Below are 21,149 nucleotides of genomic sequence, written 5' to 3' on the forward strand. Positions count from 1 at the left end.
TCTACACCTCCTTCCATACAATGCCTCAAATAGTGCCATCTTAATGGCTGATTAGTATGAATTATTATAAGAAAATTCTATAACTGGTGGTCAATCCACCCACTTGTATTGTTGATCCATGAAATACATTCTCAAAAGATCCTCAAAAACTTGGTTCACTCTTTCTGTTTGACCATTTGAATGCTGAATTGATATTCAACTGGGTTCTTGGGGCTGCAAATAGGGGTTTCGAGAACTTGGATGCCATTCTGGCATTTCTATTTGATATAATCTTTTATGGAATTCCGTGTAATTAGGCAATTTCTTGCACAAACATCCAAGCTACAATGCTGCTTGATCTGTCAAATTTTCCTTTATAAAGTGATCTACCTTAGTGAGTTTGTCTACTACTATTAATATTGGACTGCATGTTCCTTGACATGGGCAAGCCTAGAATAAAATCTATGCTAATGATCTGCCATTTCTGATTTGGAATGATGTGTGGTTGCAACAACCCTATTGGATATTAATGTTCTATATTCACTCTCTGGCATTCAAAGCAATTTGTCACAAACCTCATGACATCCCTCTGCATTACCTTCTAGTAGTATAGAGGTTTAATACCTGCTAAAATTTTGGTAAGACCTAGGTTTCCAGAGTATGGTGTTGAATGTACCTCCTTTAAAACTAACTTCCTTAATTCTGAGGAATTGGGCATATACATTTGCCCTTGGTACTTCATAAGATCATTTGGTTCAACCTTAAACCCTTAATACCTCGGGTCTTGGTGATTAGCTTGAAGAGCATCTTGAACCTAATTATAGTATTCATCCCTTTTAGATCTTGTAAAGCATGTGCTTGAACATCCATGTTTATGGCTACTAAAGAAGATAAGTGTCTCTACTGACTGAAAGCATCCACCACTCTATTATTCTTGTCCTTAATGTAACCGATTTCAAAATCATAGTTAGAGATCAACTCCAACCATCTTCTCTGATGAACATTCAGATTAGGTTGGTAATATATATTTTAACCTGTGATGGTTAGATTTGAGCTCAAATGGTTTTCCCATTGAATAATGCCATCACATCTAGAGAGTGTGCACAATAGCTGCAAGCTCGAGATCATAGGGTGCATAATTTTGCTTCTAGTTTTTCAACTTTCTTGATTCATATGTAATTACCTACCCATCCTGCATGAGAGCTCCTCCTATTTTGTCTATGGACACATGTATGACAACTACAAAATGTCTTGCAGGGTTAGGTACTTTTAAAATCAGTGTTGTGTTTAGCTTCTCTCTTTGATGGTCGAAAACTAACATTTCTTTGTCTACTCAAGTTTTCCCCATTCCTTTGGAGCATGGTGATAGGGTGAGCTATACGTGACAGTGCATTATGAACTTTCCATGATTACTTGCCCACCCCATATTTTTTTTACCTTGAACATTTCTTGGAATTGTTCACTCTAGTATGACCTTTATTTTTGTTGGATCTACTAGTATTCTCTGACTAAAGATAATGTGCCTGAAATACTATACTTCCTTTTGGAAAAAAGGCGAACTTAGATAAATTTCCATGCATCTTATGCTCTTAAAGTTGTAATAGAGCTATTTGCAGATGTTTGAAGTGTTCCTTCTCATTCTTATAGTAGATTATAATGTAGTGTTCTTAATATGGTGGGGGGGAGGGCTGAAACTGGACTAACCAACTTGAAATCCTTTGTGAGAGCCGATTGTGTCCAATATGACTATGAATATTGCTAGAAATATGTCTGTATGACAAGAAGGTGATCTTGGCAAGGTAGTGTATGGCTTACAGTAGAGATCATATGCGGTTACAAGGGAGGGGTTTGTACGACATGAACAAATGGGTCATACGATTGCAATTTGGTGTACAATAATGTAGGATTTCGTATGACGAAGGAATGACAATGGGTGTATGACAGGGGGCTACAATGGTGCCTATATTGTGTCAATTGTTGATTGTATGGGGTGAGTGTAGGAGGCACAAGATAAGCATATGGTGCCAATATGAGTGTGTATAGTGCAACGTGGATAAGGTGTATGGACTGTGGGGACCATATGGTCTTGGGAGATAAAAGGTTGACAATAGTTGGCTGTAGCCGTACAACCAAGACAGGCTACTGTACGGTGTGGGATACTAATGGAGTACGGTGGATGGATTATATATGTGTAGGTGTTCGCCAATACAAAAATAATTTATTTCGTATGCACAGTCAATTATGTGAATACCAACAAATAAATGTTGAATACCAGTGATACCAAGAATGATATAAATGAATGCCAAAGACAATTATTGAATGTAATTCACCACAGTACAAATTTATGGTTGCAAACAATGATGACACTCTAGATGTGCCAAATCCAAAGCAAAGTATACCAACAAGTAGAATAGGGTAGGACTGAAACCCACCGTAACTACACAAGCCAAGTAGGGAAGATCTTTCACTTCTGAAATGGCAAACAAAGCAGAACTCCCAATGGAACTCGCAATTTAATAAAAGAATTCAAGTCACATACCAAAAACATTCTACATGTCAGACATAAGTACCCCATTAGAGGAAAACCCCGAAGGTGCACAACAAGTGCTGAAACTACAACGAACACCTGTGACCAAAATAAAAGATGGGCCTGAGATATACATAAATCAATTAGAACCCCAAATATAAATATTTTTCATTTTATTACTCTGGGCCCAAATATTAATTAATTAAAGATCATTTTATTATATTATTTATATTTTGGGACCAATTAATTAATTTACTTAGCTTATTACATTAAAATTTTTGGAACATCACATATAATATCATCTATGAATACTAGCGCAAACGTGTCTAGACAGTCCTTAAACATATTATTTGTTGGATTCATAAAAGCTGTCGGGATGTTGGTGAGCCCAAAGGGTAATATTTTTAACTCATAGTGCCCATATTGAGCTCTAAAGGTAGTTTTATGAATGTCTTCTTCAAGTTTGAGTTGGTGTTATCTTGATCGCAAATCTGTCTCGGAAAATATTGAAGCTTCACGCATTTGATTGATCAAATCAACTCGAGGTAAAGGGTGCTTATTTCTTATGATAACCTTATTCAACATACAATAATTTATGTACTAGTGCAAAGTTCCATCTTTCTTTCTCACAAACATCATTGGAGCTCCTCAAGGTGTTGTACTAGGTCAGATCAACTTTTTTCTTAACAGTTTTTGTAACTGTGCCTTTATCTCAATTAGCTAGATGGTTGACATCATATACAGGGCTTTAGATATTGGCTCGACTCATGGCACCAAGTCGATAGAAAAATTGAATAGTCTTTTTGGTGGTAGTCTAGGTAATTGTTTAGGAAACACATCTTGGTAATCCTTGAGGTAAGGATAATTTTCAACAAAAGATTCTTTCCCTTTATTGTCTTCGACTAACTTGGTCTCGTGGTGTAAGGACATCTCATATATCATCATATCATCAAGCTACACAACCTTCTTGGTTCATTGATTTCAGCCATCGTAATTGCAAACACCACACCCTTCTCGTTACTCTTTTTAGTTGAATGACAGATTTTCCAAATTGTAACTTCACATGGAGTCCCTTGAATACATACCTTTTTTCCGAGGCCATCTTAATGTTCCATGGTCTTGGAGAAACATTTTACATTGGCTTCGTTCTTCCATAACCAAATCATCATAGGAACCTAAGGGTGCTACATACAAATTGACTTTTATATTAAACCTCGAAAGTTCAACCTGGGAGCTCTAAAAAATATTTCTCTACTCAAGCTCTCATCTAATTGGCATATTTATGGAGATATAAAGCATCTCGTGGAATTGCTATCAATTAAGAGAGTCATGCAATTTCCATAAAGCATGCCTATTTTCTCAATCAGTGTGATTTGGTATTTCGCTTGCCTGTTATCCACAACTACATGAATCATTTGCTGAAAGGATGCTTGTTGCATGTTAAGGGGTTCCTTTGCTATCGTCATCTTTGATTCACTGGAGGGCATTGGTTGGCTTAGTGATCTCTGCTACATCTAAAACATCCACCTAGGGGCCCTCTCCTTTTGTTGCTTTACCTAAAGAGTCACTTCCTTCTTGAAGTTATTGATTCCTCATTTGTCCTTCTGGGAATCCTTTCTATTTCCCTTGTATGCCTTCTTACGGGATTGAGAAGATTGTGTCGAGTTGGCTTTCTTTTGTCTTTTATCTTGGTAGGCATCGTCCTTCTTCAGTCTTTTCTCTTGTCCAATCGCCTTCTCATAAATTTGATTCCCAGTGCGAGATGCTTATACATCTGTTAGTCCTCCGATGTTGTTATTTAGTCCCATGATGAACTCTCTAATATAAAAGTTTGCATCTTGTTGATACATGGGTACATACTTGAGTAACCAAGTGATTTTTTCCCAATATTCATTCACTGACATCTCTCCTCACCTCAAGTTTTGGATATTTATTAGTTTTTTGATCATAAGACAATTTTTGAAGCCACCTTGTCTAAAATTTCCTATGAATTGTTCTCAAGATGTTTTAGTTATTTTCAACCCAAATTCAACTTCTCACTTTCCCACCATATAGTTGCCTCTTTGGTCATTTGGTAAACTTCCCAAGCTGCTTTAGAGTTGTTTGAATAATTCTGGATCTTGTAATGAGACCCTTTTTGGGACAAAGGAAAATTAAAAGCCAGCTTCATAAAATATAAAAAGTGACTTTCTTGGAACTTAATGCAAATTAATTAAAATGGTCTTTTTAATATTGAAAGGGAGGTTACGTAAAGTGACAAAAAGGGAAGAAGGCCGAAAGACATAAATGGGAAACTGAAGAGTCACCAAGTTGTGATTAAAAGAAGAAAGAGAGCTCATTTGCAGCATGCTTGGTTTATTTGTTCATTTCTTCTCTTGGAGAATTGGACTTTTAGCCAATTTAATGACTGAAACCCTCGATCTAAGAGGCAGTGGATGGAAGCCCATTTTTTCTGTAGATATCACATGACTACCTCACTTGTGCCTAAAATCGTTATTTTATATTATCAAATCTGATTGTAGTTTTTTATCTTTATGATTGGATCTGGTTATTATATTGTTGAAGATTGAAATGCAATAACATTTTTGAGATCAAATTTTATTGGAGTATTTTAGGGATTTATGCTAGATAATGTGAAACATATTGCATGAATTTATCTATTTATATTTCTGAAATTTATTTGAGAGAATTTGGGGTATAATACCCCATTGGGGATGTTACAGTCATATTAGAGCTGGTTTTCCTGCTAGCTCATGAAGTTTAATCGGAGATAGATTTACAAAAAGTTTTATTAGAGGCATATTATAAAAAGGGCGAGGGACACATTTGTAGAAAAATTCTATTGTCAAATTTAATATTGAATTAGTGGTTTTTGAATCTTGCTATTTGGTGCCACTACATTTAGAAGGGAATTTTTTTGAAGTGCCTTAAAAGTTCAAGGTGCTGGTCATAATTTCCAATAAGTTGGACATTTATTTTGGCTGTCTTTTTCTATATAATCTCCATGAGTAGTATTGGAAAAGATTAGTGAGCAGGTCAAATAATTCTGCAGCCCTTATTCCGATCTTCTTAAGTTCGGCATGAGAGATATGCTTCAAAAAAAGAATTATATGTGCAGACACATGAAATATTTTGGTGTGGAATGGATAAAATAACAAATGTTTCATATTTATTCTTTGGTGACGTAAGGTGAATGAATGTTTATATCAAGTTACCGATGCTGGTTCTGATGTTGATGTGGGTGCAAGGTGCTGATTCATGAATTTTTTTTTTTTGACTTTGGATGCGTCCATACATACACACACACACACACACATACATGTATGCATGTATTTGTGTATGTATGTATCTATACTATAATTTATGTATGCAAAGAAATATACAAAAATAAACCATTCTATAGCAATTAGCATAATCAAATTGAAATAGTAATATCTAATTAGTAAATTACTCAAGTTCAAGATTCCAATGCAATTCAAATTACAAAATCAAAACATAGTTCATGGTTCAATGTTGATCAATCAAGAGTCAAGGCTCAAGATTCACAAATCAAATTCAATCAATCAGAATCATAAGGATTGTCAAAAAAATCCACATTCTCATCATCTCCTCCTGCTGCAACACTTGCAAGTGCATTTGAACCAAACCTGGTTCCAATTGTGCTAGATGCATGTGCTCTGATGTTATCAACATCATCATCTGTCATCACAGTAAGATCCTAAAGTGTTGCATCCAAGTTTGCACATTCAGGGGCTACATCCCAAAGCTTGGTTGACCCTTTCTTGTATCCATCCTCCTTACATGACAAAAGGCGCAAGTTGGTATGTATATAAACCAAGTCAGCTTTCTTTGTTCCCAACCGATTGCGCTTCACTCAATGGATATAGGAGTATGTACTCTAATTCCAATCAGCAGCAGAAGAATTTGCAACCTGGATAGTGTTCATAAAATTAAACATACAAATGAAAAGCAAATTAGAGAATGTTAAACACTAAAGTGTAGAATACAATTGCTAAATAAATAAAAAAATGAAAAATTACTTGTGAGAGGATCTTGATTGCAAGAGGTTGTAGATGCTTGAATGGTTGTCCATACATGTACCATGTGATAGCTCCCATGTCATTTTGGTCCTTTATTGCATATGGAGTAAGTTTTGATCTTGAAGCAAATAAGCCAAATTCTAGCCTCACCTTTTTGTGCATTTCATCATTTGGGAAGAGTCTTGCAAATGTAGTGTAGCACCCAACAACAACTTCTTCATCCGCATATGGTGCAATTCTATTCGGCATAGAAAGTATTTCTTGGCTATAGTACCTTGGAGATAAGGCATATGCAAGGAGGTGCAATTGGGTAGTCATCTTCTCCCAATGATGATGAATGATTTCCACCACCTTTTTGCACAAGGCTTCACATTCTGTGGGGTTAGTCTCATGTGCTTGTATGGAAAGCTTTACCTTTTCTACCATGGTGTCCATGCCATTGTACACATCCCCCAAGCAAGGCGCATTTGTATTGGCAAAGCGTAGCATAGTTATGATAGGCTCGGTGAAATCCAATACAAATTGCACACGAGCCCAGTAATGCTCATCCAAGATCATATCCTTGACCTTCAAGGCTCTCTTTGAATTTGAAGCCTTCCATACAACCCATTGGTTACAAATAACCATTTGGCCCAATGTTGATCGCACCTTGAGGAGTCGTTTCATAACAACAGTATGAGATGCAAATCTAGTCTTAGCAACCTAAGCAAGTTGACAATATGAATCAAATATAAAATGAAGTTATAAACAAGAAATAATTTGATAATTGAACATGAATATAAAACTTATTCAAAATAAATAAATAAATGAAACTAAGTAAATACAATTTTAAATTTACCTTCAACAACTCCAAACTTGGAGAATGATCTGAATATAGATTGTGACATGTGGTGGTTTGTCACAAACATTTGTATCTCCTCTCCCTCTTGGTATATTGGCTTCATCCAATCTATTTGGGTGCCAATTTGTTGCATGAGCAAGTGGAGAGAGTGTATGGTGCATGGTGTCCAAAAAATACGGTCGTATCGAGACTCAACCAAAACACCTGCACCTTGACAATTCTTGGCATTATCTGTGACCACTTGGACCACATTCTCATTGTCCACCATCTCTATTGTCTCAATGAGAATTCTAGAAATGAATTGTGTATCCTTAACTTGTCCTTGACAATCAATAGCCCTCAAAAACATTGCCCCTTTGGGGGACATTGCAATCACATTTATCAATGGTCAATTTTTTGTGTCTTTCCATCCATTGGACACAATAGTTATGCCAAAACTTTTCCAAGATGTCCTAATTTGTCGAAGAGCTTTGTCTATAGAAATCTTTTCTTGTTGTAAAAGAGTGGTACGCACCTTTTCAAACCTGGGGTTAATGTAATCAGATGACACTCTAAGGATGGCTGCAACCATTTCCTTCCAATATGGTGATCTTACCAAATTGAAAGGAAGACCATTTGCATAAAGGAAACGTGCGATTTCTTCATCAACAATCTCTCTTGCCTCCATTTTGAATGCTTGATCCAATGGACCTCTTTTGCGGGTAATAACTTCTACTTCTTCATCTTCCTCTCCCACTTCGAAGAATGAATGTTTGAAGGATGCAACATGATCGGTGGGCACATTCACTTTATTCTTTGTGGGTGAAGGTTTGTAGAACTAGAAACTTGTTTTTGATTTGCTCACTAAAGGATCAACAACTTCTTGCTCTTTTATGAATCCGATTAACTATGCATCGCTCATCCTTTTTCCATCTTTGCTTCCCTTGCACAATGCTATTTCTTTACTAGTAGGGCCCATAAAATGAGCTTTGACCTGAGAATATGAGCTGTTGAATGGTTTACTATTATGACATACATTGCATTTCCAAATGTATGACCCAGCTCTTGAAACTTGTGATAATCTTGTAGTGTGTCTTGATAATAGAGATGCCACATCAATATTGAAGTTATCACTTCGTTCAGCTTGCCCTGCTGCTGAAATGTTACCATTAGCAGTGACCATTCTTGCACAATAGAAACTATGAATCTAATAAGAAATATACAAATTAAATTAGAAATATTTAAATAAACTATGAACATGAAACATAGAAGTGCAAATATACGATACGAAAATACTAAAAAAAGATAGCTAAACTTGTTCCTTCATTTAAAAAAAAAATATATGAAAAAACTTGGAAAAATTCTTCTAAAACTTGAAAAATTCATGAACATCTCAAAAAAATTACTAAAAAAGGTCATGAAACGGATCAAATGCTTATGTTAGATGCTTAGACGTCCTTTGTAGAAGCTATTAGACACCCTTTGAATGATCCTCGCCAAGAATAATGACCTTGCTTTCAAAATGTCAAAATGGAGATCAAATGAGAAGAGAGCCTAGCTGCAAACAAATTGAGAGGAATGAGCAATGAATGGCCCATATTAGGGTCATTTTAGGATTTTGGGGCAAAAAGGAGACAATATAATAAAAAAACCCCAAAAACACATGTTATTGTGTCACTTAAGTGACTTGGCACTTGAAATGCCCGGATGCTCCATGGATTCATGTCGATGTGCAACAGATGCTTGCCCAAGCATCTAGCGAGAATTTGTAGGCAAAAGCAACATATCCTGCCCACCTCCACCTCACTTCCAAACACCTTCGCGCATCTGTGCGCACCCACCTCAATAGCTTAGCTAAAAACCCACACACCGGTATCTTAGGTTTATATCGTAGTCCAACTTATCATTATTCAACAATAATCAATCAATGCAAATTGATACTTGATCTTGAATTACTCTTTTTATTCAACAACATAAATGCAATTGGTACTGGATTATGAATTACTCTATTGATTCAACAACAAAAATACAATAGATGCTTGATTATGACTTACTCTTTTGATTCAACAACAAAAATGTGATGCAATATTATGAATCATGATTATGATTATTCGCAAATACGATATAATGATGACATCCCAATTTGAGATTCAAATTAAGAATGATTGATTGAAAGAGAATCAGTATACCTGATTAGACCGATGAGGGTGATAACAACAAGATACCTTTCCTTACGTGGTCCTCCACTAAACTTTGGTTAGTATTATATTAATTGGTCACCCTGTGATCTACCGAAGCTTCGTGGTCATGATTATGCTGACAGGGATGTTTTTTTACTAGAGAGTATAGCATGAAGAAGCTCTCTCAGTTCATGATGCTGAATATAAATATCATCATCAATACTTTTATGTAACTTCTCATATTGAAAGAAAAGGCGTGGCTAACAAAGAGAGTTGCAACCTTTGTTACTTTTAACTATAGGTGAGGGTGGGCGGCAGTAACAACACCACCTGTGGTCTCCTCCATTGCAAGTTCAAAGTGCCAACTTGCTTGGAGCTGTTGTTTATTGAATTCAAATTCTCAATTCAATTGGTGATATATATATGTGTGTGTGTGTGTGTGTGTGTGTGTGTGTGTGTGTGTGTGTGCATGTATATATATATGTGTGTGTGTATATATATATGACCTGTATACTATGTGTATATTTACGTATGTGAAGACATGTATATACACATCTATGCATCAATTGTTTTACTTCACGAATGCATGTTTGTATCGTATTCATGCTCCATATATATAAATGAAATTATCGTTGCAAGATTGGTTGAATAACTGAGTTCTTCTGCTCAGTCCCATAATTGAGTTCTTTTGCTGAGTTCTTTTGTTTGTATGCTTAGTCCCATAAACCCTTGTGGTTTTTTGTTGGACATTAATATTATTATCTTATCTGCTTATAAGATTAAAATTCTATATCCAATTCTGATATATATTTAACTTTGTAAGTTTTTTTCAAAAGTTTGAGCCATTAAACAAGAGAAGGTAACCTTGACCAGATCAATTGGATGATTGAAAATTATTACCACTAACATGACCCTACAACTCTAAGGTAACCAAACAAATCCTGAGGGTTTATTTGGCTCTTGGCAAAGATGGTCACTTTGACCTTTCCTCATGCATGTGCCCCCTTTCCCTAATGACACACTCTCCCTTTTCCAAGGACGATCTGACCTCCAGCACCCACTTAGACATACAAAGGTAGTTAGACATAATCGTTTTACCATACAAGGTATCTATATAACAAAACATTTGTTGCTAGAATTACATTAATCCATAAACAAATGTTTAAATTTATTTCAAATAACATCACATCTTTAATTATGCAATTTAAACAGTTACGTAAAAAAGGTTCACAAAGGAGGGATTTAACAATTTGGATTTATTTGAGTTGAAAATTTGCCAAATAATTGTTTGATTAGATTACACTGATGTGAAAACTGTCATATAGTTGTAATTTTCTATACAGCGGGGATATTAAAGAATTTTCTTTGTACTTTTAGTTGTTTCTTTGTTTTCGATGGCCTTCATGAAGTGTCTTTGAACAAAGCTTCTTCAAGTGCCTTGTTTGTCCCTGAATTGGATTGAATATTTTATGTTTCTTCCATATATATACTTGAAAAGATCTAAAGAATTAAATATTGAAAATTGATTTTATAAATATCTATATCCTTACCATTTGATACCTTGACTTTAATTTACGTATGCATATTTCAAGAAGCTTGATTACTTCTCCACTGAATGTAAGTTTTCTTCATCCTTATTTTTCTTTATTGTTTCCTCTATTGTTACGTTATCTATATATTCCAAATAGAATTGCTTTTCGATTGGACTGAAACTCATTACAACATATGAATTTCTGATACTCTGCTGGCTAATTGAATATTGTGAGTACTTCTATAATTTGAAAATTTTGAATGGCGACATCAAGCAATTTGATAAATTCAACTCAATACTAGAAAGACACAATAGAAAGAAATTATATTAGTTTTTATGAATGACCAAAGTCAGTGTTCAGGATTGCAAATCCCAACTAGCTAAGATACCATCAATGCATGTTTCCAAAGAGAGATGGAAATTCTGAAAACAGAAGAGGGATGGAAGTCAATTCAAGAAATCAGGAGTTTACTTAAATAGACATGTCAAAAATTCTTGAACCATAAAATTAAGAACATTCAAATATAAGAAAATAAGAGCTTACAAAAGTAAACCCCAAATTCCTTAAAACTATGAAGTAAGAAATTTCTGCAGGAATCTTCGTATAGAGTACAAGTAGTCCTAGTGCAGGAAAGGATTGTTTCTCACCTGCCACATAAGGCCTTTGTTGTGCACACTCATGTGACTACTTGCATGCTTCCACTGCCCAATAATAATCTTTCCACATGCTAGTTGTTGTAGCCATGCAAAATATTTCGTACAGTGTCATGTTTTAACTTTTAAATCAAAGTTTCATTGTTTGTCATTTGCATGCCAGGCTCAAGTCCTCATTCCCATTAGTTGTCAATGTTGTCATTCTTTGCTAACACCTTTCCAGGAATGAAAGGAGTTAATCTAGTGTATCAGGCAAGGAGGGAACCACCATAAGGAGTTATCCAGTGTATCAGGCAAGGAGCGAACCATTAAAAGAAGTTATTGAGTGTATAAGGCAAGGGGAAGAGGGAAAATAACATAATCAAAATTAGAATTAGTATCTTTCAATCTCATTTAAGTGCTTACTTCCTTCTTATTTCCTCATTGAGTTGAAGAGAAATACCATCCGATTAGTCTGGAGCATATTTGTAGCAGCTTTTAAATAACAGTTTAAAACTTTTATGCCATAGTGCCAGTGAGTTTTCTAATGTGGGGACTATGAACCTAGATTCGGGATGACAACAGAGCTACGTGGTTGGAGGGAGGATATTAATATACAGATTGAGTTGAATTTAAAATCTCAATGTAAAAATTGGGAATATGATAGAGGGGGTGGGACATTAATATACAGATTGAGGTGAATTAAAATTTTCAAAGTAAAAATTGGGAATATAACATCTTTTTGAGTGACCGATCAAATTTAAACTAGTTTTCACAAAGTTAAAGGTTGCAACCAATATGTAATGGTATGTGCAATATAGTAAGCGACCTGATGGAGGTGGTGGGGTGTGTGTGTGGGTTCGGGGGTGGGGGTGCATTTCCTGAAGTCTCAGAATTAGCTTCTGTACAAGAGATGTGTAGTTTTTAAGGGGGGGAAGGGGGAACCTGTTCCCGTGGAACAATGGTTTATGCATTTAATTGTCATATAGTTGATGCTAGGCCTATTCTGCTGAAGTTATTGTTCTTAAGTTCGGTTGAAGATTTTCTCAATTGAATTAAAAGTGGGTAATGCCACAGTTAAAAAACTTGACAAGCTTAAAGAGAAAATTTCTGAACATTAATTACACATAATTCGTAAAAGTATTTTTCAAAACATGCATACTACTGAATTTAGAGAATATGATATAGATTTTTTGTCTTATATAGATAAAAAGTAGTGTAAAACATGTCATAGATCAGAAAATGAGCTAATTACATATCAACTTAAATTTAAAAAAGAAGTTTCCATTTTTTTGGTAGCCTGAGGTGTTCCTGTGACCCAACTCAATGTCCCCTGAACAAGGCGAGTTGAGGCAAAGACTAACCCTCGAGGATGGCCAAAATCACAATAAGCCATCGTCATCAGGCAAATTGAAGTGGGAGCTGATCTCAAGACCTCACTAACCTTTAACCAATCCCACTACTCCAAGCTAATAGTTACAAATTTTAATTTCAATATGCGTAATCTATAAACTTTTTCTATGACAAAAAGCTCGTAAATGGCAATGGGTGTTGTCAGATTAGATAGTGATTCTACAGCCTCTTGTTGAGGAACAGTACCATCCTCAGTAGGGCCTTTAGCCTAGGGTCATGATTTGAATGTGATGAATAGAAAAATGCCAACTTGGATTTCAACTATACAAAAAGCTGAAGATAAATCAACTCAAAAATCTCTCAAATATTTAGAGATAATTGAATGATAACATATCAAAGATAGACCAGTTCATATTCAACAGAGAACAGCATTCATGATTACAATCTGTAGCTCAATCAGAGCAGTAATAGAGTTAGGCATGGCTGAACATATGAGCCTTCACAGAAAAAAAAGACATATATACAGCTTATCAGTATTCAAGTCTTCAAAGGAACCTGAGAAATCACACTCTAGGCAATCACAGTTCCATACTGATTGAGATTTGATCAAAATGCAATTTTGGAAGATGTCTGAAATGGTGTGCTGATCTCAGATAGTCTGATCTAACTCCTAAAAACTAAATTGATAATGCTAACTTTACTTGTCCTGAATTGGAACAATAAGCTCTCAATACTTTTGCTCTTCTGTGTCTATAGGTAATACCAAAGGAGAAAGCCAATATTGCTGGTGTAGGCAGAATGCATTCCTTTTCTTGCGTCAAATGCTCTTTTCCAGATTTGATGTGAATAATTCAGTTATAATTTGGTGGAAGCCTCCTTGTTCCTTTCTGACTTATTACTCCTGCGAAAACTTGTATTGCACTCCTCCCTGTGTTATGGCTTCGAGTCAGGACCAGATCACCAGCTATAATAATGTCTGAGTGTGCAACAAATTCACAAGAAAGACTAAGTGAACTGTTGGCAAGGCTGACATTCTACCAGGAACAGACAATCAGGTTTCCATCTGAGTCTTTGTTTGCATCCATTTAATGCAGGAGTTGCTAAAACCTTTGGTGTTGGGAAAGACCAAATCATGCCTACATATAGTCATCTCAAATAAGTCAGCCACAAAAGGAAAAACCAACCAAACTATAGACTGTGATATTGTTATCAGGCTTCAATTGCGTATTTTGCTAGTCAAACTCATTGACCCATATTTCATGAGTAGTGGTTCACAAGAACCCATCTCTCATGACAATGAATGGAATACTTAGCGTATCTAGGTGATGCTCATATAGGTGAGGCATTGGGCCTTCCCAGGAGGTCATCCATCCCAGTACAACTCCAATTCAAGCACACTTAATCATGAGCATCACCATGAGATGGGTAACCTCCCAGGAATGCTTTACCTCTGTGAGCATCACCTTGATGCAATGAGTGCTAAGTATTCCATTCATTCTCATTGGAGATGGGTTCTTGTGAACAACTACTCATGAAGTATGGGTCAATGAGTTTGCATTGATTTCAGAAATTGGAGCAAAATTTGTTGTGACGACAAACTGCAACAATCTGAGATTTTCTAGAGCATAAGTACTTGAATAAGTGGCAACAGAAATGGGTGAGCAAAACATCAAGCACATGAAGGGGAAGAATAATGTGGTGTTTGATGCACTGCCAAGGAGACTGACCATATGTTCACAGTCACAAATTTCGATGGATTGGAAAGCACATTTGTTGGTTGAGTACTCCAAGAACACCTTTGCATGCTAGTTGATGGATGGTCAAATACAAGATGATAGGTACAAGGTGGTTGGCGATATCATCTACTACAAGGACATAATCTATTTGGCACCCAAATCAAAGATGAAGGAGAAAATTGAGGGAAGTTCACGATTCACCCTTGGTAGGACATCTAGAGTATCTAAAAACATATAGGCAAACTCATGAGAGGTTTTCTTGGAAGGGCCTCAAAGAGGATATTTTGCAGTACCTAAGGAAATATTCTGTTCGCTAACAGAATAAATCCAACCATGCCTTGTTTGCAATGTTACTTCAGCCTTTGCCAATACTCGATTAGAAATGGGAAAGCATCTCGATGGACTCCATCATTGGACTTCCTAGAGTGCAAGGGAAGGATTGCATTTATGTCAGTGGATCGTCTGACTAAATATGTTCATTTCTTTTCCATTCCTACGAGATTTTAGGCAACTCAGGTGATCGAGTTGTTTTTTCTGAGAGGTGTTCTACTTGCATGGCCTTTTGTGGAATATAGTTAGCGACAGGAATAGCTGTATCCTCTACACTTTCTAGATGGAACTTTTTCGCTTGGCAAGTACGGAGTTGTCATTGAGCACAAGCCACCACTTGGATACAAATGGTCAGACATGATTGTGAACGAGTGGTTGGAAGGGTACTTGAGGACCTACATCGCAACATAGTAGAAAGCTTGGATTTGTTTGCTTCATTTAGGGGAGCATTGTTAGCTTTGTCATTTGCGGAGCTGGCATTAGGTGACAGTTGTGCACCATGGGCCAATGATTGTTTGCAAGAGAGTTTGGATATCCTTTGGTCTCTCAAGGATAACCTATAGTTGATTCAAAATGAGAAGAAAATATATGCGAATAGGCACAGGGTTGAGCAGAGTTTTGAAGTAGGAGATTTGGTCTACATTCGACTACAATTGTACAGATTGTCATCCTTGAAGAAAAGTGGTGCCAAGTAGTTGAACCCATTGTTTTATGGACCATACAAAGTGGTTCAAAGAGTGGGAGAAGATGCCTATGAGATGGAGCTTCTAGAGGGAAGTTAGATTCTTGATGTCTTTCATGTTTCATACCTCAAGAAGGTTGTGTTCCTGCTGAAGTAACAATCTGCATTGTTGAATGAAGTGTTTGGAAGTGTACATGTCTACTTTTCTCTACGGGCAAAACATACTCAACAGGGGGTAAATCTCAATCACCATACAAGTGCCTTGGTGTACAAATGACACCTACCTACCATATGTTGAAGCCTATTTACTGTATATTTACTTGGCCATACAAGTGGAACATTGTTGTTGGAGCTGAAGGGAGTTGACATTTAAGGGTTAAAGGTGTGTGAAGGATTTCCCCTTGGATAATTTGCTTTCAAGTATTTGCCCTTGGGTACACTGTCCTCGGGTGTTTTTATGATGTTCCCACTATAATACGATTTAATATACAATTTTATTAAATAAATAAGAATATAGGTATATTTAATAGATAAAGAATCATAGAAAATAAATAAGTAATATAATATAATTATGTTACAAATAAAATAGTTAGATTTTAATATATCAATATAATCATTGAATAATAATTCAAATATAAAGATATAGATAAATAGCAATAAAGTTATTATTAATACATAACTAAAAAATATTAAACATCTATAATAATATAATGTACAATGAATATGATATAAAAAATCATACATATCATGCAAATAAAATATAATCAAATATTAATAATAATAATCATGAATGGTGGTTCAAGGGACTAATATTCCCATTGGAGGAAAATATATTATACGATGGTAAGTGCTTTGGCAAGATAATAAGGGTATCCTTTTCTTAGAGATGAAATATTTAGTGGGCACCTTTAGAATATTGATATCAAAATACTTCCTGACCTCATATATGGCTATAGAATTATTGGGCAAGAGCTAAAAATACTATAAAAGGGGGTCAATGGTAATAAGGACAATAGATACAATAGTTAATATAATATTTGTTAGACCTGGTGATTATTAAAATGCCAAAAATCATCCTCTACTCTACAAGAAGCACCATCTAAGCAAGTTGTGATCAGTAGCAAACTAGGTTAGGATGAATGGGTGCATTTAGGAAAGGACTTAATTCTTAAGAGGCTTAAGAGTTACACACCTCCAATGCAAAGGGTATATAAGATACATTAAATTCATTCTCACAGGGGGAAGGGGCAACAAGCGATACATTATACACACTGATCACTATACAAAGAAATGAGGAAAGACCAAGAGGTCCAGAGTGACTACAGGTTGAAAAGAACGTGGAAGGGCAATCGATATATAGGAGACTATTTTGCGGGCAAATAGACCCTTCATCAATACTTATCTCCACTGAAGGCAACATGGGATTCCATACAGATTGGGAAAAACACTGTCAACAAAGAGAAGGGGAAACACAAAAGTAATGTTCAATAGATAAAGATACAACAATAGTTGCCACTACTAGTTTCAATAACTCTATTGAGTCTGAATGTGAAGAGTAAATAGCTATAAAATAAGCCAAAGGCAATAGTTGGGAAATAATAGGTCACAATTACTCTTGATGCATTGGGAAATATTACCTTGTGCAATCTTAGAGAATCACCATAACAAAAATTTAAATCCCAAACACAATGTATAGAACAATTGATAGAGGTTCACTATGTTTAATATCTTTCAACATGCACATATCATCAACGATCCTTCCAACACTGGGATAGCTATTTTTGAGCTCAATAGATATGAAACAACCATGTCGGGTCACATAGAAATACCTTTGACATTTATTACATCAAAATATAGATTAATAATATTACAGGAGGTATTGATTAGATCAATATAGAATAGAAATGATAGGAGACATAGAGAATTAGAATCAAGATATAATTCTTGATTCTAATTCTCAGTGTCTACCTCATGTAATATTGTTAATCTATGTTTTGATGTAATCAATGTAATATATATATATATATATATATATATATATATATATTGTTGTGGGGAGAGACAAAGAGTGTTGTGAATCATACATAGGGCTCCCAAGAAGCCAGTGAGTAATACTGATTAGCATAATATTATATCTGAGAACTATTAAGAAGAGCATTAGAAATTATCCTTCCCAAGAACAATCCTATTTTAAATTGGGAATTAGAGAGCGAATTAAGGTCGGTCTCAGTAGGGTATATTACAAGTGGTATTAGAGCATGTTCCTACCATCCTGTTAATGATAATGAATGCAAACCTATAATTGGAGAGAAATAACAAGTACTATGGGCAAAAAAAACGAAGTAAAGTTATTTTTATATTCATAGTTTAAAAATTTGGTTTTGACAATATCTCAACCGACCCAAAATTTTTGAAAATCTTGGAATCATCAAAAACTAGCTGTAAAATTCGGCAATAAATTGACACTTTTATCGAGCATTTGAAAATATACAATTTCTTAAAATATTCTTAAAAAAGCACACATACACACCAAATTTGTAGAACATAATGATTTGAGATATCCCCCATATAGCAATCAAAGTTTTGAGTTAAACAGTAATTCATAGTAACTAAAACTTAGTAGATTAACATAGTGATAGAATCATATACCAAAAAACAAGTACAACATTCGAATATAAATAAGTTCAATACATATAGAAGTCAAACTCCATGAAACTACAACTTCTGAATACATATTAAGTTCAAGTTTTAGTATCATTGAAAACTAAAAGCAACAATTGTAAATTGTCTATGAGTAAAGCTCAAAAGAGATCATGTCTAGTGGGTGGATGGTGTTGAAGTTGTTGCTGTGGAAACATCCTCAACAGGTGCCTGAATAGGTGCCTCAGGCTCAACATAAGCCTCTACTGGATGACCAAGCTCATGTTCTCCCTACATGCTGCCACATCCGCATCCTAGTCATCTGCCTCCATCTCAAACTCAGCTAGCTACTCATCTGTCAATAAAGGATTGCCCACATCCGCATCTGCATCCTCACCATCAAGATGAGCAATCCAATTTGCTGAATATGGATCAATATCATCCAAGTCAAGTTCTTCATATGAAGCTTGCCCTTTCACCTTCTTGTGCAAGCGAAGGTTGTACCTCACATAAACCAAGTCATTCAAGCGCTTTTGAGTCAACCTATTGCGTTTCTTTGTGTATGTTATGAAAAGTACTTCAATTGCTCTCGCAACCAGAAGCACTATAAGGCTGTGATAAAATTCAGATGACAAGCTTTTGAAGATCAGGCACTGTGGCACCATAATCTTCCCACCACAAGTTTGCAAGGATTAAATAGAAAAACATATATGATGTGGTAAAGCTTCCAATAAACTTCATGAGCAAAATGAACAACATAATAAAACTAATCACATGTTCTTTTTTACTTGGCTGCAAGGTGTATCTCTAGTGTTTGCAATCACGAGAAGAAAGCAATGCCCCCTCTTCCCTCTTGTAGCTCTGCAACTCATCATGTATGAGGTCTTAGAGGTTTGAATCAGCAACCAATCTTCAAATTCATGTCTCCAAGCCAATTTGAACTTCTATATTTGCTCTAAAAGTGTCAGAGAAATAGAAGTTGGGATTTAAGTAGTAGGCAGCTGCATGAACATGTTGGTGGAGTTGTCGAGTCCACCTATGATCAATTGTGTTCCATATGGGTCAATATTTGGTCTCATTTGACCTATACAAGTCTTGAATGGCCTCTTTAGCCTTATCCATGGCCTCATATAGAAACCCCATGGGGTTTTTATCCCTATACACAATTTCTAGAACCTTCACCAATGATTCTGACACCTAGACAAATAATTATACAAAAATCAGCGAATGAAAATAATGGTTTTGACACCTAGACAAATAATTATACAAATATCAGTGAATGGAAATATTGCATAATTAATAGTATATCATCAATGAAGACTTGAAAACTTACTTTGAGGATCTCTTCCATTAGCTTTTCAAAGCTAGCATCAGCCAAAATCTTCACAGCCTTCTTTGCTTCAGGCTTCTTGGCATAAGGACTCTCTAACCATTTCTTATCTAGAACCATGCACTTTAGATTTAACAATGTCTCAGATATGCTTTGCAAGCTTGGAAAAATAAGTAGCAAAGTGTGTGACCCTTGCTTGTACATGATCCTTACCACTAGTATGCTTCCTCATAAGACTTAATACCCATGTATGATTGTAGATGTACTTCACAATATTCCTCCCATCCTACCAATATTATCAATGTTAAACTATATTACTATTATTATTCTAATTGTTTGTCATGGTGATTGATATTAGTATCAAAGACATTGTATTAGGCACATTAATCATAACCCATTTTGACCAATTCTAATAATGATGGATGGATCTAAATGAATCAATACAAACCAATATGTACTTGTACCTTATAAAACAACATGAGCCCATACATAAATGTAGGCATTTAAATGGCATGCATCTATGAAATAATAAATAATAATTAAAATAATAATAAATAATAAACTAAATATTATTCAATACCTATTCGATACCAATTATTCCATGTATAACAAATAACTATGTCAAATACTATAGTGATAATATTGACTAACTAGTCAATATAATGAGAGATTAAAATTGGTAGTATTATTTCATTAAAATTATGATCTAAAGGTTTTGTCATCAAGAGACACGATCTTTAACCTCTATACATTGGTTGGACTAGATACAAATATGCATTAGGGAAAGAGGAGAACAAAGGACATAGGAGATGACATAAAAGTCAAGATTCATTTGCCAATCGAAGAACATATACTATTACCTTGGCAGAAGCAGACAAAATTAATACATTTGTTATTTGGAAGAAGGTAAAATCCTATGCAAATAGACAATTCCAAACGGAACAGAGTAGGAGTTGAATTGAAGGATAGAAGAGAAAAATTGGACTCGAACCTTTCTAGTCGGGTCAATACCAACAAACACATGAATAGACAAAGACAAATAATATACATATCCTTTAGCATTATCAAAGCAAAATGCTCAAGATTGATTGAAATATAGTAAATTATCAAGGAATTTCCTTTGATAGGAGACTATAGACTATAAACACATCAAATAGTAGTACTCCAATCACAATCGGCAACAAGTAAGACATGGTGATAAGGAGATTCTTGGACTAGGAGGCTTCTAATGTAGGGCCACATCAATGGAACAAATTGAATAGAGTTTGAAAGATTCATTACCATTGTTGATAGACGAGAGAACTACCAATTGAACTTGAGTGAATATATAAATCTTACATCATATCATCGAGCAGTAGGAGCATAGTC

At 35.3% G+C, this 21,149-nt stretch overlaps 1 protein-coding gene across 1 annotated transcript in view; it reads left to right on the forward strand.

Moving 5' to 3' along the window:
* The window catches only part of ROL5 (repressor of lrx1), a 135,199-nt gene that overhangs the window by 49,372 nt on the left and 64,678 nt on the right, over positions 1 to 21,149 (forward strand). The window contains exon 7 of the mRNA XM_089808643.1: positions 11,123 to 11,163. Coding sequence (XP_089664769.1) covers positions 11,123 to 11,163 — 41 coding nt within the window. The remainder of the gene's footprint in view (positions 1 to 11,122; positions 11,164 to 21,149) is intronic.

This window comes from Cupressus sempervirens, chromosome 11, assembly GCF_028749045.1.
Source record: "Cupressus sempervirens isolate cs-2001-9-10 chromosome 11, ASM2874904v1, whole genome shotgun sequence".
In the NCBI taxonomy this organism is placed as follows: Eukaryota; Viridiplantae; Streptophyta; class Pinopsida; order Cupressales; family Cupressaceae; genus Cupressus; species Cupressus sempervirens.